General features: G+C 44.4%; 2 protein-coding genes and 1 long non-coding RNA gene across 5 annotated transcripts; 2 read left to right on the forward strand and 1 right to left on the reverse strand.

Moving 5' to 3' along the window:
• Window positions 1-2,131: 2,131 nt before the first annotated feature.
• LOC119181285 (uncharacterized) lies at window positions 2,132-13,286 on the reverse strand. Of its 2 annotated transcripts, none has more exons than XM_075875437.1 (6): window positions 13,090-13,286; window positions 10,570-10,689; window positions 9,508-9,661; window positions 8,151-8,244; window positions 7,487-7,610; window positions 2,132-6,338 (listed from the first exon to the last, which is right to left on the reverse strand). In XM_075875437.1, exons 1-6 carry the CDS (start codon window positions 13,178-13,180, stop codon window positions 3,148-3,150), a joined length of 3,774 nt encoding a protein of 1,257 aa, XP_075731552.1. In that variant the 5' UTR covers window positions 13,181-13,286; the 3' UTR covers window positions 2,132-3,147. The 2 variants fall into 2 exon arrangements, with proteins under 2 accessions (XP_075731552.1, XP_037288384.2); XM_037432487.2 differs by having other exon boundaries at window positions 13,017-13,244.
• Window positions 9,586-12,712, forward strand: LOC142774686 (uncharacterized). The gene is made up of 2 exons (XR_012886495.1): window positions 9,586-9,677; window positions 12,533-12,712. It is a non-coding gene; the product is annotated as an uncharacterized LOC142774686 (long non-coding RNA).
• Window positions 13,287-13,554: 268 nt separating the features above from the next.
• Window positions 13,555-24,970, forward strand: LOC119181288 (serine/threonine-protein kinase PLK1). 2 transcript variants are annotated; one of them, XM_037432491.2, is made up of 5 exons: window positions 13,555-13,809; window positions 15,677-15,754; window positions 17,927-18,227; window positions 19,315-19,558; window positions 23,719-24,970. In XM_037432491.2, the coding sequence occupies exons 1-5, from the start codon at window positions 13,725-13,727 to the stop codon at window positions 23,908-23,910; spliced, it is 900 nt and encodes a 299-aa protein (XP_037288388.1). In that variant the 5' UTR covers window positions 13,555-13,724; the 3' UTR covers window positions 23,911-24,970. The 2 variants fall into 2 exon arrangements, with proteins under 2 accessions (XP_037288388.1, XP_075731553.1); XM_075875438.1 differs by lacking the exon at window positions 13,555-13,809 and adding an exon at window positions 14,373-14,700.
• Window positions 24,971-27,940: the final 2,970 nt, after the last annotated feature.

Consider the following 27,940-nt stretch of genomic DNA (forward strand, 5'->3'; position numbering starts at 1 on the left):
AAAAAGCAGATTGCTTGCAAGGCAGCGTGTATACTGAACTCTGATAAACTGAAGGCAACGGCTTGCAAGTTCGCATTGTATGAGCCTGATGTTCGATTTTACAATGTTTAATATTTGAAGGGACGACAAAACTGATTTGCCGAATTTTCACTTGTAACTATTATATAGGAAATGAGCCCTCCCCATTGTCGTCGGTCAATTTTTTAGCGCATGATGGTATAGGAGTGTTATGTCTTTGAAAGTTTTTGTAGTACTGCATGCGGTTACATGTAGGTTGGCTCAGTCAGTTGAACAGTAAAAGCATAAGCACTTTATTTGCTTGGCCTTCTTTTTTTTATCACTTTATTATTTATTGCACTAAGTGATGAACCTTGGAACATGCCCGTAGAGCATCACTCGTGGTGGCACAAACAAAATGCTGTCGAGGACAAAGCTTTGAAATAAATGTTTTCTCTTTTTCAAAGATGTGAAAAATGCCCTTGAGTAAAACATGCAAGATTTTTTTTTAATACCGAAATGAGTTTCTAGCTTAAGTACCTAAAATTTCCTTTTTAAGTGCTGTTTACCATGTGTAGACATGTACCCGTTATGAAAAAAAATTAATGATTAGATGATTGACCGATTGATTTCTTGGTTGACTGCTCACCTTTATAAAACTGCCTCAACACTGGCAGACCGGCCTTCAAACCTACAACTGATACAACAGCAAAAAAAAATGGTTCATTGCAGCGAAGAAGAAGTTACGCAAGGACAAGCACGACGCGCTTAGCAGCCAAGTCTTGACAAATGCTGGTACAAGAAGCTAAATTTTGTTGTACAGAGCACCTCATGTCATCTTGCAATTGTTTTGGAAATATGTTTAAGCACAGAAATTGTCTTGTACCTGGTAGGGTATCAAAAATGCTTTTAGATGTTTTAGCGGAATAGTGTGGCTTGGCTGGGGCCACGCATTCTTAGCGTACAACTTGGCTTGTAAAGCCAATCAGAATGCAAAGCCACTGGTGTCAATGTCGCATGACCAAATGTCGATTACAATGCCAAAGAAGCGCTGTGTGACGATACCAGGAGGTGGCTTCTCCGGTCAAACAAAAACATAACTGATTTGCTTTTGGTGTACCTACTTGTGCCATGATATTGCCGTATCCTGTAGTGCCAGACGTGTTGAAAGCAATATGCTTCATTTCACTTGCAGGGCCCCTTGATACCAGCCGACTCTCGGTTACTAACTGAAGTCTTTTAAAAAATGTAACTGCAGCTTGAACGGAACAAATGCCTGTAACATGATTCGTTTCGTAATTATAACGCTGCACTCTTGTATTTACCTCTTGATAAAAGAGATTCCTGTAGAACATAACTGTATAAGGAACACAGCACAAGTATAATAAGCCCTCACTAAGCCACCTCAGCTGCGATTAGGACCTCAAACTTGCACGCTAGGCTGGCTGTTATGTTCAAAAAATGGAATGCACTGTCGTGTGTGCTCGAGTAAGCAACAAAACCAGCGATATGCCTGCTAAAAGGAGCTTGAACTGCCCCTGCATGACTTGTAGTCTTTAAAGGAATCAGATGAAATTTCTTAGTACCTGTGCAGTAATTTTTTAAAAAGTGTATTGCAATGCGCGTGTTTCAGTGGCAAGACGACAAGGAAAGTTTTACGCACCCTGATCTCGAGCGTAAAGTTTAAGTCAAATCAAAAACCTCTATGCAGGTTTGCGATACGATGCACAAATATACTTGTGCGTTCCAGAAAAGCTGGGAAATAGTCGATTCAGGGAAGAAGCAAGGTTTGGCCAAGATGCGCACATAAGCAGGAGTTTTTCTCGTCTGTCAAGGTAACTAGACAGCAACACAGCAAGTTATAACTGTAAAACATCTATATTATCAAACAATGACATTTGAATTTCGTATAATACCATGCAAGTCTGTGTGTAGCTTTCCAAGATATCTTCGTGCAAATTGAGAGAGAATGCAAAGGAAAGATCGTGGTCAGAAGAAACACCAGCTTTCTTGTTGACGTTGCGGACACCCAATGTACAGGATGTAGAATGCAAAGAGGGGCACAAGTTGGTATGAGCAGCGATCAAAATCTGAAAACAGTCGCTCTTGCAGAATGAAATTCAGGCTGCTGAAATACTAGAAATAACTTTTTTTCATTTATTTATTCAGCATTCCATGGCTCTTCGGCCAACATTAAATCCTCATTTCTTTCGCAATGAATATGTGCCTTCAACTTGAGGCACATGTTCAAACTTTTTTTTTAAACCTTGTGCCACACTAACCTTTATGAAATTAACGGTAAATAAACCACTCTTAGCAAGTTAGAGATGTTCTCACAGGTGCATCAGAACAACTTGTAACTGTTTTCATGATGCTTTATGATCCTTTGTTTCCAGTAACCATACGACAATCGGCAATGAATATTAGGCCATGTTAAAATGTGCATTGGAAATATAAGCTACAAATGAAGAAACACAAGAATGGCTAACACTTGTGGTCCACAATGGCATGTGTTCTTTTTTCCCACTACAGGCCTCTGTGTTACTTCTGTAGTACCACTCGTACTCTTAAATAAATCATATTTCATTTTTATTTAGGCTTGTTGAAGAATCTTAATTTATGAATGGAACTTGAAAAGCCTACGTTTCGGTGCAATAATAGACTTTCTCCATAAACACGTAACATAAATTCACTGTACATGAACGTATAAAGCCTATAATGCAACACTGGCACTGTGGCACTTGAAAATATGACCTAAATGTACGCACTTCATATTGCTAATTGATGTACAGTGATGCATTAAAAAATATTTCGCGCTGAAGTCTGCTAGCGAAGTCATCCCATATAAAATCAACACTAGTTCAGCATTGTGTCATGCTGGCACAGTTGTTAAGCGTGTATCTGGGCAAACTTATCTACAAGGAGCATGAACGGTTACCATGTAACGTACTCAACTCAACAGAACTGCCTCGTTAAAACGATGTTGCAGAAGATAAGAAGCATACGTGATCACCATGTTTCTAGTCCGGCACCTTGGAAGGCGGTAGAACCCTTTGTCCATGCAAGAATGCTGTTGCAGCTGTGCACCAATCTATGGTCACTTCACCAAGAAATTTCCCACACCCGACTAGTCCTCAAGCAATGTCACTGTCATTCCACAACCTTACTCGCTGAAGACGAAGCATCTTTTTGGCCCTTAACCAGCATTTCGGATTTCAAATAGTTCACGATGCCTTGCACCCAAGAATCACTTCCATACCCCGGAATCTGCATCCAGTTGGAAGTTCTATGCCTCTTCAAAATGTGCTCGCTGAGCAATGCGGCATAAGTCTCCTTGTCCAGGTGGCACGCCTTGTAAGGTGTTATTTTGCTGCCCGAATTCTCCACCGTGTCGACGACCCACTGAGCCATCGATGCAGCAGTGCGGTCGTCTATGGCTCGCACACTGATGTTGGGGTTGAAGTAGGGCATCCAGGTCCCTTCCTCAAGCCTGGCTGAGCTACATGCTACGGGGCACAGGTGGCGGGTGGCTCCCGAAACCGGCTTGGTTGCAGTTGCCTTAGAATTCTCTCCAGCAAGCTTGCTTGCATCTTTATCATGTTTTTTTACAACTGGCTTCGTTCCGGTTCTTTCGTTTTGCTTCAGCTTAGACCCTGAAGATTTCTTTTCTTTTTTTAGTTTCTTCTGAGGTATATTACTTGTTTGGACAACTTTTTTTTCTGGACGACGCTTCCCAGGTGGCGCTATGTCCGCCAGTCCTTGTTTAGGCCGTTTATTACCTTTAGTGTTTTGATTGGTCTGTTCTTGCTGCGGATTTTTGTTGCCAAATGATGCGTCTTTTTTCCGCTTTTGCTTAGAGACTGTCTTGGTTTTCACACGGGCTCCTCCGATCTGGTTCTCGTATTTATGTTTATCATGTTTTTTTACAACTGGTTTCATTCTGGTTCTTTCGTTCTGCTTCAGCTTAGACCCTGAAGATTTCTTTTCTTTTTTTAGTTTCTTCTGAGGTATATTACTTGTTCGGACAACTTTTTTTTCTGAGTGACACTTCTCAGGTGCCGCTACGTCCCCCAGTCCTTGTTTAGGCCGTTTATTACCTTTAGTGTTTTGATTGGTCTGTTCTTGCTGCAGATTTTTGTTGCCAAATGATGCGCCTTTTTTCGGCTTTTGCTTAGACACTGTCTTGGTTTTCACACTGGCTCCTCCGATCTGGTTCTCGTATTTATCTTTATCGTGTTTTTTTACAACTGGCTTCGTTCCGGTTCCTTCGTTTTGCTTCAGCTTAGACCCTGAAGATTTATTTTCTTTCTTTAGTTTCTTCTGAGGTATATTACTTGTTTGGACAACTTTTTTTTCTGGGCGACGCTTCTCAGTTGCCGCTATGTCCTCCAGTACTTGTTTAGGCCGTCCATTACCTTCAGTATTTTGATTGGTCTGTTCTTGCTGCAGATTTTTGTTGCCAAATGATGCGCCTTTTTTCGGCTTTTGCTTAGACACTGTCTTGGTTTTCACACTGGCTTCTCCGATCTGGTTCTCGTATTTATCTTTATTGTGTTTTTTTACAACTGGCTTCGTTCCGGTTCCTTCGTTTTGCTTCAGCTTAGACCCTGAAGATTTCTTTTCTTTCTTTAGTTTTTTCTGAGGTATATTACTTGTTTGGACAACTTTTTTTTCTGGGCGACGCTTCTCAGGTGCCGCTATGTCCTCCAGTACTTGTTTAGGCCGTTCATTACCTTCAGTGTTTTGATTGGTCTGTTTTTGCTGCAGATTTTTGACGCCAAATGATGCGTCTTTTTTCAGCTTTTGCTTAGACACTGTCTTGGTTGTCACACGGGCTCCTCCAATCTGGTTCTCGTATTTATCATTTTTTTCTTGCTCCTGTTCACACTTCTTAGATGCCACTTCCTGCTGTTGACTGGACCCTTCCCTGGCATTAGCTTTAGCATTCAACTTAGCTACACCCTTTTTTTCCTTTGCCTCCTGCTTTTGCTTAGGCTTCCCTAGTTCGCAGTCCTTTGAGAGCACCTCAGCATTGGCACCCAACACAACAGCCTCACTTGTGCCTCTCTTCCTGACCTGCGAAACGCCTTCTTGCTTTATCTGCTCATTCTCATCAGCCAGATCACATTTCAGTTTCTTCGATTGCCCGCATTGCTCAAACACTGCCTCATTCTTGGCTGTACACTTTGATTTTTTCTGTCTTCTAGGGACGTCTTCTTCTGAGTGACCCTTCTCAGCTGCTGCTATGTCCTCCTGTCCTTGTTTAGACTGTTTATTACCTTTAGTGTTCTGATTAGTCTGTTTTTGCTGCGGATTTCTGTTGCCAAATGATGCGTCTTCTTTCAAATTTTGCTTAGGCACTGACTTGGCTTTCACACAGGCTCCTCCGATCTGCTTCCCGTATTCATCATTTTCCTCTTGCTCCTGTTCACACTTCTTAGATGCCACTTCCAGCAGTTGACTGGACCCTTCCCTGGCACTAGCTTTAGCATTCAACTTAGCTACACCCTTTTTTTCCTTTGCCTCCTGCTTTTGCTTAGGCTTCCCGAGTTCGCAGTCCTTCGGGAGCACCTCAGCATTGGCATCCAACACAGCAGCCTTACTTGTGCCTCTCTTCCTGACCTGCGAACGGTCTTCTTGTTCTATCTGCTCATCCTCATCAGCCAGATCACGCTTCAGTTTTTTCAATTGTCCATGCTGCTTGAACATTTCCTCGTTCTCAACTGCACGCTTTGATTTTTTCTGTTTTTTAAGAACGTCCTCTTTCAAGGCTCGCTCCGCAGATGATGCGACATTCTCAAACTCCTCACTTTCACCACTATCACAAGACTTGTGCCTTGACTTTCTCTTGACCTGCTGAGATACACCACCTTCAGAGCAAGGCTCTGTATGCGATACGGTAGCTTCGAGTAGGGTTGGCTCACTGTCATCAGCGTGTTTCGGTTTTTTTCGCCTTTCAGGGACAACGCTTTCCTGGCAGAATTTGTCCGGCATTGTGGCAACCTCCACTGGGTCTTTCATAAGCGTTTCTTCTCGTTGCTCAACGCTCATCTCAGAGCTCTGGCTTCTGCTGCCATCATCAAATTTGTCCTTTAACTTTTTCTTTTTCTTCTTGGGTTGAACATTTTCATCTTGAGATGAGCCAGCATTTTCAGTGTAAACGCCATTAAGTGCCAGGCCGGTTCCAACCTTGTCTTTATCGGTGCAAGAGGTCCATTCATTCTGTGCAGAAGTATTTTTTTCAAACCTTTTGCTTTTCTTTACAGACTTCATCTCGCTGTCTTCACCTCCACTCTCTCTATTTTGTTCGCAAGACTGAGAGTCTCCGTCCTCCTCAAGCCCTGTGAAAGCAAAAATATTGGCCGTATTCACTATGGCTGGCCGGTACAATGCATGACAGTCTCACAGTGGAACAGCTTTTAAGGTTACACACTTTCAGCAATTCAGTCACTAAACAAAGCTGTGAATTCCATAGCGATCCCTTCATGCGGCAGAGGTGTTTTGAGAAAAAGCTTTCCAACTGATGTGACGGCACACAAAAAACAGTTGCAAAACAAAAAAGTCGCAGTTCCACCGCAAGACCAAAGCAATGAATGCGATAGCAACAACTTGAAATGTAACACTGAGAATGACTAGCAGGTCGAAACGTGCAGCGCGCTGCTCACACACAAATGACAGAGGAAAACGAAACACACAGGATGAGAGCTATCTAACAATGTTTACAGCTCGACGTTTAACGCATTGTTTAAACAAAAATGATGCACAAAATGTAATCCCAGGTACAGATATGTGTGTGAACTAACGAGTGTTCCAGTTGTTACTTCGCTGTGTTTGAAAAGTGCGCTCTTTTCGCAAACAGGGCCTGCCCAGCAAGCGAAGTGACCTTTTGGCGCAGACAACTAATGCAATCATTCTGGTGAAAGGCCAAGGCGCAGTGTTCTCCCCACCGTAAGATAAGTGAGCACGCACAAGCACCTACCCCCCCCCCCCCTCCTCCTCCTCCATCTACGAGGCAAAATAAGCGTGGAAGATAAGCGCGCGTTGGCACATCGTGATGGGCTTGAGTTTTTATATACATTGACAGTATACATACACAGTGCATGACGGCGGCGGCGATGGCAAGAACTAGTCGAGACTGTCCATATAATTGATATCGCAATGAAAAAAAAAAACAAATTTGGTAAATGCTTGTGTTACACAACAGAGTACTTTTTTATGCAAAATGCACCCTGAACCTTGAAAAACAGGCTATGAAGTCGTGGTGTCGTACCACACAAAAATTATATTTAGCTCTCATTGTTTTCGCCATGAACTCTTGTTTGCAACGGCACCGAGTGTTTGCAGTTGCCATAATTAACCACTTGCTGCAATCAGGTGAAATTAAAACAATAAACGTTCAAATGCTTTTGCATGACGTGGTTCATGAGAGAATTCCCGTAGCTGCTTCAAGTGGTCACGCAGCACCATTTGACAGAAACGCAGTACTAACCTCTACGTCGTTTCGACGCCTTCATGCGTTGAGCAAAGTACTCTTGGTAGCTCAAACTACTAGTGTGCGTTTTCACTCCTGACAGGTCTCCTTGGCCGTTTGAGTCAGCCCCTCGCACACTTTCCTGCAATACAGTATGCGACACTCTTAATCCAACCACGCATGCTGTTCGCTATAACTTCATCCAAGTGCACTTCATGCAGTGTATGCTACTACCCTGTAGGCCCAAATAACATAGCACACAGATGAAAAACACGACACATGTCACAGCATCCTGTCGCATTGTGTTGTGCCAAAGCGTGTAACCATCTCAGTGCAATTTTCTGCAGTGTTTCAGGTATCTGATGAACAAATGTTGGCAGTGACTCGAGCGTCACAAAGGTACTACACCGGATGCTGGAATACCAACTTCTAGCATCCTTATTTCCTATGTTGCAAGAGCATTCAAAACGCAACAGTGTTTGAAACGAGTCGAACCTATTCCCTAAAAATCTGCAATGCGGACCAAGCTTCATGAAATAGGAAGTTATTCGTTTGTCTATCAACAGTTGAATGATAAAGAAACAACACTTGTAAGAGCCTCCCAAAAAGAAAGCTTTTGCAAATGTAAACTTTCTTGCAATTTCACCTGATTGACTTTTCAGCATAGTTGCTGACAACTCACCAAGTCTTTTTTGTTTTTCCTCTTGACCACGATGGCATTGAGGTCCTCTTTTTTCTTCTGACTCAGGTCCTTTCCTCTGAGAAATTTTGAGTAGCTAAAGCGTAGAAGTGAAGAAAGAAAAAAAGGTATCAATAAACACTGTTAGTCTGTGGTAGTAAACTTCTAAGAATGTGCCATGGGAGACTGCAGGTTGCACTGCATCCCGACACAACCAGCATTTTGCTACGCAGCCTACAGGTGGTTTCGTTTGTCTGTTCACGGAAGCCACTGTCTCCAGCTCTAACAACTACAGCTCATTTTTGTGCATAGTGATGTCAAATTAACATAGCGATGCGATGTCAAATGTATGCTTGCAGCTACTTTCACATGAATGATAGACTTTACTACTGCGCATGAGAGGGTCATCAGCATAATGAGAGGGTCAACAGCTTATGATGGAGACACTCCTCTCCTTCCATAAAATGTTTAGTCGATCGCTTCAATGCGGTGTCACTGTAATGCCCTCCAACTGCGTGCTTCCACATAGACACCGGCCTAACTAGCTCCAATTATTACAAGAAATCGCAGTATGAACTTTCAAAACAAAGGCATTTGGACATTCATCTACACCATTTTTTTTTTCAACTGCATCAGAACCTTTCTGCGGATGAGCAAAATGGTGATTTCTTGGTGTCAGTCTGGTATTCGGTAGTCAAGGTTGACGAATCAGGATACAAATTATGGATTTTTGCAGATTCCAACACAGGGGACACTGTTCATTTCAACAGGAACAGGGTCTCCATCACCGACCACGAAAACTGAAAAATACCGTAACTGTAAACTATGCTACAAGGACAGCAAAGTTGAACAGAAAAAAAAAATGTTTTCTACAAAACAGGTGCAGCCATAGTTAATTTCACCGTGTCGAGAAACTGCTTTGCAGGGTGGCATGATAGGCACTAGTGCATATATTTTTGTATGCATGCAAATAACTTCTGTGCTTACAGAGCCAATATTTGCAGTGTTATTTTATCAGGATACTGTATTCAAAGCCTATATTTTGATTTTTTTTTATATTTACAGTGTGCGGAGTAGCATTGTTTTTACATCATTTTTCTTTGTTTACATTTTTCTAGTAATACTCCAAAGAAATATGTTATATGAAATTAATACTGTTTGAAAGACCAATTCTTTTGCCATTATTTGAGTCCCTACTCTTCTGCATCGCTCAACTTTTAAGCACGAAACGATATTACCTGGACTACCCAAACAAACAACTAACGTTTCGCTTGTCACGAAAGTGTCAAATTAGGCCGTATGACAGGAGTATAAGGGTAACTCTTAGTTCCATTCCGCTTTGCTTACAAAAGAAACTCACTGAACACGACCGCCAAGCTTGAATGCCCTCTCTTCAACACTGATGAGCTTATCCTCTTTAGCTGCAGGGTTACCATCGTTCAGGTTGCCTAGAAGACTGTCAAAGGCCTCCTGGTGCTCTATCCAACGATCATCAACACCGGTGAAGCCTATGCCTGGAACGAAACGTAGGTATGTGTTGGTGAAAGTCACTCAAGGACACGAGTGCACTTGCATACACCTTGAAATAATTCTTACCTGTGCTCTATAAGCCTGTAGAACAGACCAAATCGCTGGATAAGCACATTGATGTACAAATATCTACAACTTAAATCCCACACATTACACCACACACACAAATAGGGCACTACAAATGCACTGCAAGTGTTATGCAATGCTTTGTTTACAGAAAACCACTGCACTGTACTTGTAAACACAGAACTTAATTTGGCTGGACATTCTCAAGTGTTTGTAATATTTATAAGAAACCTGAATAAGCCCCGAAATCATACTTCAAACAACTCAAGAATGGCAATCTTCCTGGCCTTTTTTTCGCAGAATAAAATTGACCCAAAATTTTATATTCAGACAGGAGGAGGGCGAATTTCCTGTGCCTCAGACGTGCACGTGCAATTCCGGAAAGCACACTTCGTTTTTACCAACACTTGCCAAGTTCTCAAATCAACAAGCAGAAGGGTGATTATCGTTCTCAGCCTATCAAGTGTTTTTTGTTATCATCCATTTACTGACCTGTCAAGGAAAAGGCCCTTAAAACTGGAAAGTAAGCTACGAAAAACAATTCATCTGAACTGCTAGTTTTTCGGGTTTTTTTTTTTTTAAATTCTTAACATCACAAGCTTTTGTCAAGTTACACGGCAGCTCGCCACACCTCAATGTGATACTGCCTTAGGGTCAACAACATATGCAGGACTTTAATAAATCGGCAGCAATGTGGCTACATCTTCCTAAAGCCACTCTAAGCCCCATGAAAGTCTACCTTTGTGCATCATTCAGGGGTGCCAGAGTCTCCTTCGCGAAACTCAATTCACTGTATAAATTGCTTTGGAATTTATTTGAGTCTCACCTTTGGTGTTCACCTTCACCTTGGGTCGAATGAAATCGGGCGAGCCATTCTCATTTTTTCCCAGTCCTTTGCCCTCTGTCCAGCCCATCTTTTTCATCAGCCTCTCGCTGTAGGCGTAGCCTGCAAGGGGCAGCCCCGTCACAAAGTGTATTCGAAGAAACAAAAACGAGAAGCTAGCCTGCACTAAATGCCCTCCCCCTCACTCATGTACTCTGATGTGAGGAAAAGAGACAAAAAAATTAGGCAACTTAGCACTAGTGATGCCAAGCCTAAAAGAAAAGCGTAACTGGGCATCCTGTTTTTTTTTTAGGATTTCTCTCTTTATTTTTTTTTATTTTATTCTTTCTAAGTTTTTAATCTATATTTTTCTACTTCCTTTCTCTTTCTCACTTGCTTCCCTTCTTTTTCTATTTTTATGCGTGGTTTTGCCTGCGTGTTGCACAGTGACAACAGTATAGACAACTCGGGCCCCTGGAGTGCTCTGCACTTAAAAACGAAAAGTCAGCCCGTGCTAAATGTCCTTAACCTCGATAATGCGCTCAGATGTAAGGAAAGATACGAAAAAAGATGTCTAGGACGAGAGACGATTAAGGTATACTGGGATGTGAGCATAGAGCTTTCTAATCATGCACCAGAGGGAAATCTGGCGCTAGTGGGAGATGCAACTCGTGGCGGTTCAGCCAACATGGGAATGATGGCTAACACATAGAATTACATAAGCCTTGTTTGGCTAATGTTTCCTAAAATCAACTAGAGGGGACTCTGACGCTGCGATCTTTCAGTGACCATAAGAATGATGGGTAGTACACGGTCTCGAACGCTCTTGTGGCTTCCTTTATTGCTGTGTTATGGTTTTGTTTCTAATGCAAGAATAGACAGTTATAAACTTTGTAAGCTGATTTGAAATGGTGAGTGTAAAAGATTAAAGCAGTGAATTGCAACTGCTGAACATGAGCCGATTGTCGTTTTGTGACAAAGCAACTTTAAGCTACGCGAAGCCAACCAGAGCCAAAAGTACGAACATTGGACAGATCCGTGTACTAGCTATCATTCGCATGCTCGCTGAAGCACCATGCGTTGCAGCTCCCGTAGACTCTTGCAACAGAGTTCCCTCTAGTGTATTTATAGGCCACTCTATGGTTTGGCTCCCTACTGCCTGCAGTCATTTTGTCACCAGATGAAGTTCAGCAAATGTTCAGCGGTTTGACTTCAACAACCTTTTAGGGTCTCAGCCAGTTCGAATCAGCTAAAGAAGTTTGCAACGATCCATTCTTCCATCCAAAACTGAATCATAGACAAAATTACAACTGCATTCAAATCCACAAGCACAAAGGTGAGGCAAATCCATGTACTACTTATCATTCCCAGGGCGGCTAAACAAACTGCAGCGCCAGAGTTACCTCAAGTAAATATTGGAGGGAAATTCCATGGATGCGAGGACGTGCAGCCCATCTATTCACCTTACTACAACTACTGTAAATGTGAATGACAGCACGTCACCTGATTAAAATTCTACTGTCATCATGCTTATGCTTTAAAATTTTAAAGAAATGAATGACATTTAGAAACAAAGGGTGCACAGAACCAGGGATCTTTTTTGACTTACTCTGGAAGAAAAGGTGAACGATGTAGCGAAAACAGAAATTTTAGTAATCTATGGCGTCAATGTGGCCAAGGCTTGAAACTCAAAATGCCATACTGAGCATTCACCTCTCTCGTTAGTAGTGTACAGTCGGTTCACCGTGCCCTGTAGTGAGAATCTTCTTTTTTTTTAACTCTAGACATGGTTGAGCGGCTTATTGATAGAGTGTAATAGCACATTGTTTAACTGCACAACACGTAGATTAAAATATTGCATAATCAAACCAAATACCACGGCAGAAATCTAGAATGACGGAACTAACTTCAGGCAGTCGTTAGTTCCAGCAATGCGTGCGTCTACCTTCTTTCTCATGTACCGCAGTTTTGCTGGCTTTCCTTCAAGCAACATCAACTGGCTCAGGCATCGACTCTGAAGAGTGGCACTGCTCTATGGCTGTTTGGTGTTCACTTTACATAATGTCGGGTACTCGGGTAACCTTGGTCTCAAGAAGTTGATGTATGCCCAGTAATTTTTCGAATATACAAGGATTATTACAACCTTCCACTGTCTCTATATTTGTCAGGCTCAAAATCGAAAAAAAAGAATAAAGAAAACGGTATGCATATGACGAAATCACACCGTGAACGACGACCAACTCCGACTCCGCCACATAGTAGCCGGCCGCAGATCACGACATCACGGCACTTCTCAACTTAGAACACACATTGAAGCGATTACCACTCCGACAGCGCAATGCTGGCAGCGTCTACACGTGTCGCAGCACGCTGGTGCGCGGTACCCAAAAACTGCACAGACGACGTCTCTTGGACGTCGTCCGTGCAGTGAGAAAGGATTTATAGCTTACTCGGCCTGCCTTTCATCGTGTCACACACTCGGAAACGGCAAGCACACAATACGTCACGTCACACTTGCTCGACCTTGTGGCAGTTGTGAGCGCTGTTCGGTGAAAATTTCTGTCTTAATTAGCGAGCCAGAGTCCGGAAATTCTTGGGCGATACGTCGATTCATTCAGCGACGCTGCAAGTCGGCAAAGCGCGTCAACCTGCGCGGAAAGCACATGGAAGAAGGGGAAAGCACACCACTCGTAGAGCGCCATGTTTGGATTGCAATGACTTGTCTCGGCTGCTGGAGAATGAAGTGAATCTTTTTACAATTTAAAGAGACTTCAGCAAATAAAATATTTGAGGCATTATAAACCAGTTTGGTTTTACTTTAACTATAAATTTTATAACGCTTTTATGTTAACTTTTTGTCGTAAAATAAACTGCAAGCCTTAAACACATCAAAAAGAATAGTACGTCTTCGCAAACGCTGATCTTCGTGATGAGCTTGTTTTTAACCTGGCAACGCTGTAATCTTTGTTTTTGTCACATGACATGTCACGTGGATGTTCAAAACGCAGCGCCATTGTTGTTATTTTTTGGCGCCCTCCATGTGGCGACTCTGGCGCCGTACAGCAGACAAGGCAAAACGGTGGACAGGCTGGTGTTTCTGGGTCTGCTGAGCCGGGTTGGGGAATAATAACCCGAGCGAATCGCACCGCTACGTCGAAATGGCCTTCGCCGTTCCAACCGGTACGGACACGGCCCCGCAGAAAGACCCGCCAGACCTGGATGTCGACGAGAAACAAGAACTCGGTAAGTACAGGTGTCGCGATTCTACGCGCGCCACTTATCTTATAGCTGCAATCGCATGCTGAAATCTCATGCTGCAGTTTTTTTTAACCACTGCGTCATGGCTTGTCATTGCGTGAGAGTTTGCAGTTGTGAACGCCGAATTGGTTATAATGAGTGCTAAAGCATACAAGAAGAATCAACAAGACAACTTAAAGCTTCACTTTCCAACAGCGATACCCAGAAACACACTATTTCGTTAATGAGCCTATATGCTGCCGATTGCCGGACATCGTTCATTTATGACGATCTAGTCACCGCGTTTGTGTACACTGTCAATTTTTATGAGAGGGAACGCGTGGCCCGCGCCTTCCGGTGGCTGCTTGTATCGCTTTCAAGCGGTCATCTAGTGGCAAGCAAAACAGCCCGTCATTGGTTATATGGGACCGGCAGCAAGATAACAACCCCCCCCCCCCCACCGCTTCAAGGCGATTACACAAAATGCCGGGCGTAATCTTTCCGCCGGTTCCGTGATATCACCAATGACCGGTAGTTGCTGTCGCTCCCCCTTCACATGCAGCCGCCAGAGCATGTTGGCCACGTGTGCCCTTTCATAAAAATTGACTCTGTACATACTGATCGGAAACGAAACGTTTTGATTTGCGATAGCAGATTAGTTCCGAATAGCAGACTGCATCATTTTGCACCACAGAACAGTGCCCGAGTTGCGAGCGCGTCATCAAAAAAAATTAATTATATCCACAGAATTCGTCGAATCACAGGCAGTCGTGGCCAGCAACGAAAGCTAAAACCACGATTTAAATAAAGCAAGGTTAACAGGGAGTTTTAAAGGGTGCGCTTTTGGCGATTGTAACAAACCGTCTGTAAGCGTGAAGTTGGGCTTCTCCAAGAAAGGTATAGTAAGTTTACAAAATGACAGTAAAGCATTTGGTTGGGGGAGCTATGTGAGGACCTTTTTCACCTTTAAAAAAGAAAATCTCATCTTTGCACATTTAAAACCAGTTAGAAAGCTCTGGGCACATTAGAATTGAGTGCGAGACCTAATCCTCGTTCGCAACAGCCTCTCGCCAGTGGGGCCAGATAACGTCGCCACCATCGCAAAATAGCGATAGAGCACATTTTGTTATGGAATACATATATTTGAGAGCACAAGTACCTTCACTTCGTGTGTGCAATGTGACCTGTGTGGGTCCTATCCGTTCCACACAAAGCACTGTTGATGTGCTGCTTTCATTATGAATTCTCACATCCCTCACATTAGAGGAAGGTTGTTTCACATGCTGAAGATGCGTAGTGCAGGGCTGCTTTTCTCTATGTAAATTCTGAGGGCATATGCTACGTTTCAGCATAAACAATAGTGTCACGGGGTCGTGACGTGGCCAAAGACAGGAAACTTCGTGTTGGAATTTAACTGTTTATTTGGGCGAACCTGTGCCCGGTAAAGGGAAAGTCTAATTACAGCAGCAGTCTTGCACAGATAGCAGTCTCGGACTGATAGCGGCGAACGCAGCGTCGGCCTTCGATCAACAACTGACAAGCGGCGAAGCGCGTCGGCATTTATACCCTTGCCGTCGAATGTTCTAGCGTTATCGCTGGCGGTGGCGTAGGTTCCAGAACAATCTGTATCGTTCGCACAGTGGGCGTGATCTTATCGAAATGATCTACTACAGTCCGGAACCTTCTCTAAACCTGCAGGCGCGGTTTGCGCCGAGAATCGTGTGGTGTTTCGGAACGATAACAAAAACTTGTGAAATGGAACGTGGCAATAGCAAGTCCATACGAGTGTCGTCGAAAGTTGCTCGGCTATGCCTTGGAAGTTGTGGTGCTTTTTTAAAAGGTGTTCTTACTCTATGCATTCATTTTCTTGCAGAGACAGCAACTGTGACACCCATAAGGAACCACCCAGAAACAGCAATGAGGGCTGTGCAGTGCCTCAAACGCAGACAGTGTACGTGATCGTCACCTTTCCTTTTAATGCGATGGCGTTAGAGATCTCGTGTCGCGGTCAGCGTCGGCTCAATTGGTTGCGAGCGAAAAATTATCTGCGAGGGAAAAAGCAAGTTACAGAGATTGCTGCGGGAGGCCGCTACTTGTCCACGCTTGCGCACACTATCAGACTGAAAAAGCCGCGCATTCGAAGAAAAAAAGTGCGCAAGGTCACGAGGGGCGGTAGTTTTTTTGCCCCTGCCACCCCTCCCTGCTTAGTTTTCGGCGCTTTCGTCGGGACGAAAGAAGAGAGAACGCAATCGCAGCATGCGACAAACCTTTGTAACTCCACTCGCACTGGGCGGATTCTTAAAAATTTTCCGGCGTTGAGTTTCTGAGGCAATAAGCTCTTCTAGTGAATTCATTCCATGGTTACTTGAAAAAGTGTTTCAGGGCCCCTTTAATGCGTTTTGTTTGACAGGTGTCACGACGAAAACGAGTCCATTCGGCGATTTTTAGGTGCATTTGGGAAGCCTCAAACTGCGTCAAAAAAGGCCGGGATAGTGCAGCCATCGCCACTAAAAACACGGGAACTTTCAAACAGCCCTAAAAATGGACAACTATGTCTGTTTAGCGGAAAACATATCATGCCTTTTCAGAAACGTTGGTCAAGCAAACAGCAAACGCTAGATAATCTGCTGCTATCTGTGAGGCATTGTGAGACACTTCACGGCCTTCGAGATGGCGAGCGCACGGCGTGTATCTTGGAGGCCATACGACTCTTGCTTTAGATCAAAAACCTTTATGTACCATTTGCACGCGTGCGCTCGTACGATCCACTGTGTGCGTGCGTGTGTGTATATGTAACAAAATATAATAATAAGTATGCACTTGGCGGTTGAAGGGCACACCAGGGGTTGAATTTCGCTATCGCGTTCTACTCTTAATTTCGAGGCTTAAAGGTCCTCCAATTTTTTTTCTTCCAGTCCGCGGCGGTGGTGTACCACGTGGCTTCCCAAAATTAACTAAAACGGACTCTGGCGCTGCGATCGTTCAGGCACCATGGGAATAATGGGTAGTGCATAATTTTGCCTAGTCTTTGCGCTTGCGGGCTTTGAACCCACTTGTGGCTTTGTTTATTATTGTTTTGGTTTTGTTTTTAATAAAAGAATGGATCGTTCTCAACTTCGTGGCTTTATTTAAATTAGTTAGCCTAGAAGGTCAAGATTGCAAAGTGCACCTGCTGAACATTTGCCGAATGTCATCTCGTAGCATTGCAGCTCCAAGCCACGTGAAGCCAAGCAGAGGTGAAAGTAGGAAAACTAGACAAATATGTGTACTACCTACCACTCTCGCACTGGCTGAAGCGCCATGGGTTGCAGCTCCCATAGACACTAGCGCCAGAGTTCTCTCTAGCATAATTATAGGAAAGCTTATGGTGTAGCAGTTATGGCAAGGTCACGGGCTCGGCCCCAGCCACTACAGTCACATTTTATTAGAGGTTAAATTCTGGACGCCTGAGTACTGTGTGATATCAGTGGCCATTAGAAAACACCACATGGTCAAAATTTCCGGAGCCCTGCACTACGGCATGACTCATCATATTCTGGTTTTGGCCCATGAAACCCCCAGATATTACGAATTTTTCTCCCTCTCTCTAATATGAACAACCTCAAGCTAAGAAGTAATGTGTAAAAAAAAACAAATAAGAGTGATAAAAGCGTGACAGGTCTGATTTGACTTTTCCACAAGAGCAGCTTGAAACTGGCGATCATGCTACGACTGAACTCAGTTTAATACCAATGCTTTCGTACATAGGTGTACTTTTTGCAGCAGATGTTGTTTCGCACTGACAATGTCTGTGTTTCTTTTGGTTTTATGCTGAGTAATAGAAGGGAAGGCTTTAGACATAAACAATTGTCAGGCCGCTACGAATGTAATGTTTTATCTCTTGGCATTGGGAAACATTTTGTATGAAGCACTGTGCCACGAGTGCCCTTGCTCCGCTTGCACGAGCACTTGCGATGAAATGCAGCTATGATATGCACAGGGTTATGCATTTTGCCTGCAGTAGTTTTTGTGCATCCTCTGCAGTGTTGACTGCTCTGTATGGAACGGAGTGTGATTTGGGTATCAATTGAAGCTCGTGCATAATTTATTTGTGCACATGGGCACCCTTCTACTTTCTGTGCAGCTGTTCAGGATGGCAGTTCTCTGAAGCGTGCAGCACAGAGCCCCATCCTCAATCGAGCTCCCCAGGAAGCTCAATTCAACAAGCTTAGACGTCTTCTTAGGCGCCTGATCAGCGCTCGTCCGCCTGAGCGGCGCTTCAGGTCTACCAATGACCCGGAGGACCTGGCGTTTATGCCTGTGTTCTGGGTGAGCAAGTGGGTGGACTATACGGACAAGTATGGTCTAGGCTACCAGTTGAGCGACAACAGCATCGGAGTTGTCTTCAACGATACCACGCGAATAATTCAGTTCAACGACAACGAGTGAGTTCTCAATTCACTATGAGATGTTAAAGAGAGATATTTCAGCCTGTATCAATAAACTATCGTTCCACAAAGCAACAATGCCACTTCTTCTTTTAGGCACTCGTTGTAAGCCGGACAAATTCAAAATAAAATGCAGATTGTCACACCACCCTAATGTTTCTGCATTAGCAAGCTACGACGCTGTAGATTTTTATAAGGAAAACCGAATTCAGTAGTTCTTAAGGAGCGATATACTTAATATGGCAAGGTTGAGGAAATTCCTCCTGAGCCAATGACACCAAAATGCAGAAGCATGGAGACGTGGGTGTCGCACTGCTTTTTTGGTGCTGTAGTTTCTGCACGCAGTTAGTTTTTCTATGATGGTGAAATTAGCGAGAGTTTTCAAAGAATTCGTCAATCTATACCGATTTAGTTCTCGGATTGTCAAAACATTAGTGCGAGTCATGCTGTTTATTATACGTGATTCAGTTCAAGCATTGTACAACTTTCATATTTATGTGGGTTTGAATAGTTGAATGAAGCTGCACATGGAAACGTACTTGGTTGCTGAGTGTATTTCAAGTGTAACGAGAGATCCTATGGTATCAGAGACTATAAGAAAGCAGGGAAGCTTCCCATGCTTGTACAATGTACTAATTCTATTGATTCTGCCAATTCAAACTTCACTGGTCACCATACGTCGTCATGCATTGATACAAAAGTGTGATTACAGAAGATGCAAGGGCCATGCAGGGAAGCAGATCTACTGGTGGGGATTCGAGCATTTATACAGGGTGGGCTGCTGAAACACCAACGTACCTACTGTTAAATGTTTATTGAAAACTCCCAATATTGTTATCTTTTCATCATTGCAAGTACGAGAAATACTAGTGTTTATTTTCGTTCATCCATTACCCTATATAACAAAATGGTAACTGAACAATTGAAGGCATTGTACGTTTTTGTTTTTTGGTGGATAATGATTACGCAAACATGATGAGCTGGATTTATGAGCGGCAACTTCGCAAAAAATTTGGGATTGCAATTTTCCCCCTTCTCGCGTTAGTGCTTCTGTCAGTAAAACTAAATTTTCTCATTTGGACAGGAGCGTGGCATACGTCGACGAGGACTGCATTGAGCACTACCACTCCCTGGAGGAGTACCCGCCATCGCTGGAGAAAAAAATTATCCTGCTGAAACACTTCTGCATCTACATGAAGAAGCTTTGCACAACGGGCGAGGATGTGAGCTCCAAAGTGTGTGCTGACAATGCCGGGCGCGCGTGCGTACAGAAGTGGCTGCGGACATCGTCGGCAATGTCATTCTACCTGACCAATGGAACAGTTCAAGTGAGTCTTGGCCGAAAACAGCATTGTATGTTATTTTTGCTTTCAAGTGTACTTGGCTTCAACCGTACTGCGTCACGGTATGCTGTGCAAACAGGACCTAGTTAAAAAAGCCGTGTGCAGGGGTACAACAGCTATGCCAATTTGATACAGTTCCCCACTTTTGCGCTGAGCTGCGCCAAAACCATGAAGTTTGCTGAAATTGTGCCACGCTGCCCCAAAATGCCCGACCAGCCTCAAAATTTTCTCAGTTGCGCTAACTTCAGCGAGAAATGGTGGCCACATTTCCCACCTGCAGTTTGAGTCATCAATCAATCCAAGCACGTAGACTCTAACCTCAAACCACGGTAACCTAACCACGCTAACCTTTAATCCCTTTAGGTCAGGGTATTTGCGATACGTGATTGATCAGATGAGGTAACAAAGCTCATCAGTCCGCTGATCGCAATGGATACCTATCGGCGGGACGGCGCAACTTCAAGACCAAAATGCATTGCCCGTTGCTGTAGCCACAAACTCTTCACGGGAAGTATAAACTTCCTAGTTAATAAAAGTCGCCATAGCATGTTACCAACTAGAGCTGGGAGCGCATACCGTGTTTTCCGTGCACGAACAGAGTCGACATGCTGTGAACACTGGCATTGCTAGCGGCCACGTTGGTCGCTATAGTAACGGCACAAGAAACATTTTAATTTCTTGAAGTTGCGTCGTCCAGGCAATAAATACCCGGTGCTCTCGCAGAACCAACGGGTGTGCACCGAAATGTTGTGCCTAACCCCCATCGTAAAGAAAAAAAGTTTCGCCGTATCCACGGAATAATTGATGGATAAGTAGGCGAAGCTTGAGAGGAGGAGATCATTGGTAAACTGTAACTCTCTCGTGGAAAGTTAGCCCATTACATCATTAGAAGGACGTAAGACTATGCGTATATTATACAAATCAACTTTTATGTTCTCATTCATTTGTTGTTTACTTGCTTCGTTTGTTCTTTTCATTTCTTCATTGTCATGGCAGCTGGATTGCGAGGTCCTTTCATTATTATGGCTTTATGGTTCAAGAAATGAAGTGAGAGAGGTTCTTGTACTGGCTGCAGTGGGAAGTTTGCAAACACTGTCTATGCATGTCCCTCGGTTGGTGGTAGGTTGCATATGGATGCATCTGACTGCGTATTTGGAAAGCATGTGCTGCACGATGCAGTCATTGGAAATGAGGTCCATCCATGAGCTTCATCGATTTACACGTCCAGGACGGCTCTGGACGCCAGCGCCGCATTCGTTTTTCTCAGGGACCGACTGGAAGCTCCATCCACTGGTCCGGGATCGCTCGGACGCATGTTCGTTTTTCGCGTGCCTGGCGGCCTGTGTGCAGCCCAGGACCGTCCGAACAATTTTTTTCGGGCAGATGACAGCGCAGTGCGCATGCTGTGCAGCCATCTTAAGTTAAACATGGGAAATTTTTCTTGTGCTCGCTTTGCTTTTCTGTCCGCTTCTCGCATGTTTCTAGATTTCGCATTGTTTGCCCACCCAGTTCTTGTCGTCAGTGTTCTGAGCCGCGTCAAGCATGTGCGTATTCCCGAAGGTCGTGCAAACACGCGTTATACTCGCTAGGAGGAACAGCGGTGGAACGACCGCGCCGGTCTACGATGCACACGCGCTCGAGTAGTTCACTTACAGTAAGTTGCATCACAACAGAAATAGGTATAATTCACGAGTGTTGAAGATTGGGCGAGTTGGTTCGTCGTACTTGAACTGGTATAGTCATTACGGGGAAGAAGAAACGGCCGAGCAGACCGACACAAGAGCACATAGCGCTCTGTCCTCTTGTGTCGGTCTGCTCGGCTGTTTCTTCTTCCCCGTAATGTGCTATACCAGTTCAACTAGGTATAATTCACTACCTAACTGCTGTTTAGGTTGGAATTGGGTCAGCGTTGTGGCCTGTGGGGCAGCTATGGAGGGAGCGGACAACATAGCCTGACATAGCAGACGCCACAGCGGATGCAGTCAGCATCAAGCGCGCAGATGGCCCGAGGCCGCTCGGGCTGGCTCGGGACATTTAGATTACGTGCATGTGACGTAGCCGCCTGTGAGCCGAGGCGTCCGCGAGTGATCCGGGACTTGGTAAATTGATGAAGCTTTGTGTGCCCATGCATTTGTCTGTCACTCGTACTAGCTGAGTGAGTTCTACAACTAGGTGGTTACGAACTGGTCACAAAAGACATGCATGTACAGAACCACGGCTTCAGGAGTTTTGCCCCTAAAAAGCAAAGGGGAGGGGTGTAGCGGTGTTCGAAAATTTCTTGGCCTTCTTCCAACCCGTGCATAACGCTGCTTAAACAACCACCTTCGCCACAATACACTGGTGTCCTGCGGAAAAGTGATTTTTTTATTTTAAAGGGTGTGTTAGCACTACTCACTGGACAACAAATTTCGTTTAATTACACATGCGTGTATACTACCGCATAATTGTGCACACTAGTATGATCACTGACGTCTGAAAAAAAAGTTACTGGTAATCATTTGTAGCAGTGTGTGACACATCTGCCGTCCTTAAAAAAAATAAACTGTGCAAGTTTTTCTTTTTCTTCGCAACCCCTACTCAGTTTCACGAATTCCTTGAATTTATGGTCGCCAGCTTGGCAGTTCTACATTTTAATTCACGTATTCTGTGAAACGATTTGACAGACCCGGCAAGTGCAAATGTGAACTTTATCATTGTTTGCTCAGTGGGGTAGATCGAAGTACTAGTTTTTTTTAAACTGCAGTGCTCATGTTTACTCTGCATGATTTAGGTGTTGTTGAATGGCTTGCAGATACTTTATTTTTTCTAAATGTAAGCCTTATTTGCTCCGAATTTGCATTTAAGTGCTTCAAAAGTGAGACTCTGTTGCTCCGAATTCTATTTTGGCTGTTGCGCCCGTGCCTGTGACACTTTTCCTAGTAACCATCACATGGCTGCAGCAATGGAGCTTACTGCCTCGCAAATGGACTGCCTCAAATGTTTAGAGTGTGCCAGGTGCAAGCAGAGTTGGAGACTTGTCGCAGACACTTTCGTTCTTGCTTAGTCCCAATGAACGCACTGGAAGCTAAGCAGGAAGAGACGGCACGGTGAAAGAAGTTACGCCACTCCTGCTATATTGTTTTAAGCACTTTTTTTTATTAGAACCCGCTTCTTAGTGAGTGCATGTGGCGGCCTCCCACGGCAGCTCCAATAACCATGTAGCACACAATACTCACATCAGCGAATTGCCGTGAATGTAGGTATACAGCTTCATTTGTTGAAAGAAAGAGAGGTAATATGCAGCCGACTTTGAGAATTGTCAATTCCAGGACGCGTGCTGCAAGTGTCTGATTTTGAGTGTTATGGAGAGCCTCGACTACCAATCGGCAGCATTTTCTGACCATGAGCGATAAGTGTGCGCAAAGCCCTTGTAACGTGAAGTTGAATTTCGTTAGTATAACCAATTGTCCAATTCAATGAACTATCAATTTTTGGTTTCGTGCGTTGATATTTTTCTGACTAGTTTTGTAGTGCACTTTCATACAGAAGTTGCGGCGAGTTATTGTGCCGAGTGTAGCAAATGTTGCTCACTCTTGTGGCACAATACTCATTTTGTATTAATTGTTAGGCTACTTAATAAGTGTATTAGTAGCACTTTGGCTTAGCTTCAAAAAACTGAACTAGACAAAAGTTCTGAGGTTTTCTTGTTTGCGAGGAAACCTCGATGAAAGATTAATTCAGGGCAAAGCAGCTAAACAGTAATCACGTCGTCTACATTAGGCTGAGGCCCCTTGTTTTGCTGTCATTGTTATTGTACATGTTCTATCCCACTCGACCACAAAAGCATGTACTGGTTGAAATGAATTCTTGATGCGGAAAAAATCAACGCCACCGGATTTCGAACTTGTGTTTGACAAAACTGTCGTTTTGTGACAATCTGGCATTTTGTGACCACACAGCAAGCCATACTGAGTGCGAAAACATTTTCTTCAATGCGACCTTTCAACTGGCTTTAGTGCCATCACTTGACAAGTCTCCTCTTCGAGAAATGTCTATATGTATACTTTGTACTACTACGGGCTGTATAAGGACACTGAAAATTGTTGTTTCCTGCATTTCCTCTGTCTGGGTGGTCTGTGAACCAAGCTTTCCTTCCTTCGTTCCAGATCAATTTTTTCAAGGACCACACAAAGCTCATCTTGTGCCCGCTGAGGTGGGCAGTGACTTACATAGACAAGAGGCGGTTCTTCCACACATACCGGCTGGAGATGTTGCGCTACGGCTGCCCATCTCCGCTGTTCTGTCGTCTCAAGTATGCACAGACCATCTTAGACCGGATGACCACCATGTCGTGCTAGTCTGATCATCCTCCCAGTTTCCCCCCCATACCCCTTTTCATATCATAAGTTAAAAATTTTCCGTGGGTGAATATAAACTTCTGCGATTCTGCTGAAGTGTGATTCTGCTAAAGATTCCGAACTTGGCTGCTGCACACTGTGGCTTTATTAGTGATGCACAAGCGGCCATTTTGAATGTTTTAGTGATGCAGAAGCAGTCAGTTTGCAACTTTTGGCTGTCAACATCATCGCAACTACCCACACTGCTGTGTAAAGTCTCCAAAATTAGGACTGTAGCCTGGTGTCATGCTAGTGTTTACGTTATTGCGTACACTATGGGAAAATTGACTTTATTATCAGAATAAACTATGTTATCAGTATTTGCAGAGTTTCAAAGTTGCTCCCAGCAGTCTCTGTGTGCAGGAAACTTGTATGGCAGAGTAAGCACACCTTCAAAAAACAGTATCACTACACCTTTAACTCAATGCTAAGTGTAGCTTATGCTTCATATGGACAGCCTAAACTGTAAGCATTGTCAAATGTATGAGACATAAGAACATCTCTTCTGTGGCTAACCTCTCTTCGTGCATAACCAGAACACATGTGCCTTTAGGAGTGCAAGCATCAGCTGAAAGCTGTGTTTTTCTCCTGCTCCATTCAAACAGACATGTGTAGCAAAAGTGGCCTCACAGCAATATCAGACCTAATTATATTGAGGCATCGATGCACTACATTATTTACAAATAGAACAAATTGTTTCATGTGAAAATAATGTTTTGCGTTGCTTCCTGTTAACTTTCGGCAATGATTACATGGGGCAGTCGGGGAGATGCCTGAACAATAGGCTAAGGGCATGTAAGAAGTTGGGCCAATATTAAGATGGGCACGTTAAGATGGGCAATATTAAGATGCATGTCTATGCATTGTAATGATTGTGTATGTAAAGCGTTGTTCAAAGAGTGCGCCATTTTATGTAATGATGCTGAAAAGACAGGTTTTCAAATGTGAAGACTGGACCTTTTGTGTACAGTTCTATATATACTGTTACTTTTGAAAATAAACAGTCCATTGAAAGTTGGCACTGGTGTTGTCTCTTCTTATCCCTGCTTCTTCCTATGCTACATTTTCAAGCATATGACCACTCAGACCAAAAAGCCACGATGACCTGCTAATCAAGCCAGAGCAAATTAAGCTCGTGTTAGTTAGATTAAGCTAATTAATGCTATGACAGTAGAGACCAAGCCAAAATGGTCTTACCTTCGAATTCAGCAGACTAAGTCGACGTTGCGCTAGATAAAAAGGTGAAAGAAGCTAGGTAATAACAAGCTTCACATATGGCCGATCTCCCATGGTGGGTTGCGCCAGGTTAAAAAGAGGCAATCAATCAATCGGATAGCTGCAGCTTTGAGCCACTCGTGCAGGCTGCCCGCAATTTTTTTTTCATGTGCTGGTGCACCAAAGAGAGAGAAAAGTAAACATTTATTTAGAAAACAGTGTTCCAAGCGAGGCCCTGTGTCGCCCTAAGGTAGGAGAGTTTCCTAGTCCAGGAACCCTGTGGCTTTGACTGCCCTCTTGGCCCTGGCAACGAGTTGTCACTAGTCTTCCAGGTCCTCGAGGATGAGCTTGGCCTCCCACGTTTCCATTAGGTAGTCGTCGTTTATTCTTGGGGCTTGGTCCCGCTCCAGTTGCACGGCGTGGTTTGTATGGCACTGGCATTCCAGGAGCAAGTGTGCCAGGGTGTCCGGTAAGCTGCAGAGCGGGCACATGTAGCCATGTGTAGTTGGGTAGAGGCGATGCATTAATATGCCCTGTATGTAAGTATTGCTTTATAGGCATCTGAAAAACTCTCTCTTCTTTGGTTAGTCTTGCATGGGGTGGAGGGTACACCCGTCGCTCCAGTTTGTAGTGTTGAAGTAGCGACGAATAGGTGTTTTCTCTACCTCCATCTCTGCAGCCACTGCATTTGTTTTATTTAAATGTACAATAACTGTGCTCACGAATTACAAAGACATTCGTGATCACGTCAGTAACTTTCATTGCATATCACAAAATGTATAGAGCAATAAGGCATGGGTCAGTGAGCAAGAGAGAGAGAGAGAAAATTTAATGCGGAAAGGCAGGGAGGTTAACCAGAAAACATATCCGGTTTGCTACCCTGCACTGGGGAAGGGGTAAGGGAAAAAAAGGGGGAAAGGGAGGAAGAGAAGCACAAACACACACACACACACTCGCACACAGTAGTGTCACAATCGTTCAACGAGGCAGGTCGCTCGCAGAAACTTCATCAGCGCCTTCGTTGCTTTCTGGCGTGAGGCTCGATCTTTCCGACATTCCAAGATTGACTGCTCAGAAAATGGCTGGTCGTCGAGGCGAGCAAACACTGCTGAGAGGGACTGTCGCTGAGAGCTGTACTGGGGGCACTGACATAAAATATGTTCAATTGTTTCGTCATTGTCGCAATGGTCGCATGTAGCGCTGTCTCTCATTCCGATGCGGCAGGCAAAAGCGTTCGTGAAAGACACCCCAAGCCACATACGGCAGAGAAGGGTCGTCTCGGATCGGGGTAGGCCAGATGGAATAGTAAGTCGTAGGCATGGGTCCAGGCGGTGAAGACGGGTGTGGAGAAAACCGGGCGTATTCCGCATAGACCTTGCGACATCCTGCGCAAGCGTATTAATCTTTGCTGCTGCGTCGCTTCTTGATAGTGGAATAGGTTCCATCACTCCATTTTCGTGAGCATTCTTAGCTGCATTGTCGGCATGTTCGTTACCGATGATGCCGCAATGGCCTGGTAACCACTGAAAAGATATGTCATGTCCTTCGTCTATTAGGTGATGGTACAGTTGTCGTATTTCGAGCGCCAGTTGGTCTTGAGGTCCACGACGTAGAGCATTGTGTAGACCTTGGAGAGCTGGTTTCGAATCAGTAAAAATGCTCCATTTTTGTGGTGTCTCTTTGTCAATCCTGCGGAGTGCGCTGCGGAGTGCCGCGAGCTCCACGGCTGTCGATGTCGTCTTGTGTGACGTTCTGAACTGGATGGTTTCGGCTCTTGCTGGGAAGATCACAGCTCCTGCAGATCCTCCAACAGTTGTCGAGCCATCCGTGTAAAGTTTGACATGATCTTTGTATTCTTCGTGTAGCATGAGTAGAATCATCTGCTTTAAAGCTGGCGCCGAGAGCTCCGCCTTCTTGCGAATCCCCGGCACTGTCAAGCGCAGTTTTGGTCGGTCCAAGCACCAAGGAGGTGTTAGTATCCGTTCCGGAGGCGTGTAGACTGTTGGAAGGCACTCACGGAAAGTCAATACTCTCTTACAGAAGGAGGCACTCGGTCGATCTTCTGGAAGCGAAGCTAGGTGGTGGGCAGGGGCGCGAGCAAGGTGTCTAATATGAGCTCTAAGCACCTCCAAAGTAATGTGCACTGTGGCCGGATGATCTTTGGCGATTGCGATGGTTTCCGCTGTTGATGTACAGCGTGGTAATCCAAGACAAACTCTGAGTGCCTGGCCCTGGGCGTTTTCTATTGTGCGTATACTGCTTTTGCAAGCGTTCGTCAGAACCGGCAAGCTATACCGCAGGTACCCCAGAAACAGCGTTTTGTACAAATGCAACATCGCGTGCACTGATGTGCCCCACGTTTTGCCTCCGAGGAACTTGAAAAGTTGTGCAATGGCCGTTAGGCGCTTCTTTAGAGTGGCCACATGGGGACTCCAGCAGAGATTTCGATCGATCGTGACCCCCAAAAACCTGTGGGTCCTGGCGTAGCAGACACTGTGTCCATCGATGGTGATGGGAAATGACGTCATTGCCTTCCGCGTGAACGCGACCAGCGCCGATTTCTCAGGAGAAATCTCGAGGCCTTGTTCTCTAAGGTATGCCGATATTGAATTCGCTGCTTTCTGGAGTCTCGCACGTACCTGAGGACGTGTTACACCTGATGTCCAGGCACAAATATCATCTGCATAGAGAGATATCTGCACGGAATCTGGTATGCGTTCAACGAGACCGATCAGAACCAGGTTGAACAGTGTGGGGCTCAATACACCACCTTGAG

The sequence above is a fragment of the Rhipicephalus microplus genome, chromosome 10, assembly GCF_043290135.1.
Source record: "Rhipicephalus microplus isolate Deutch F79 chromosome 10, USDA_Rmic, whole genome shotgun sequence".
Taxonomy (NCBI): Eukaryota; Metazoa; Arthropoda; class Arachnida; order Ixodida; family Ixodidae; genus Rhipicephalus; species Rhipicephalus microplus.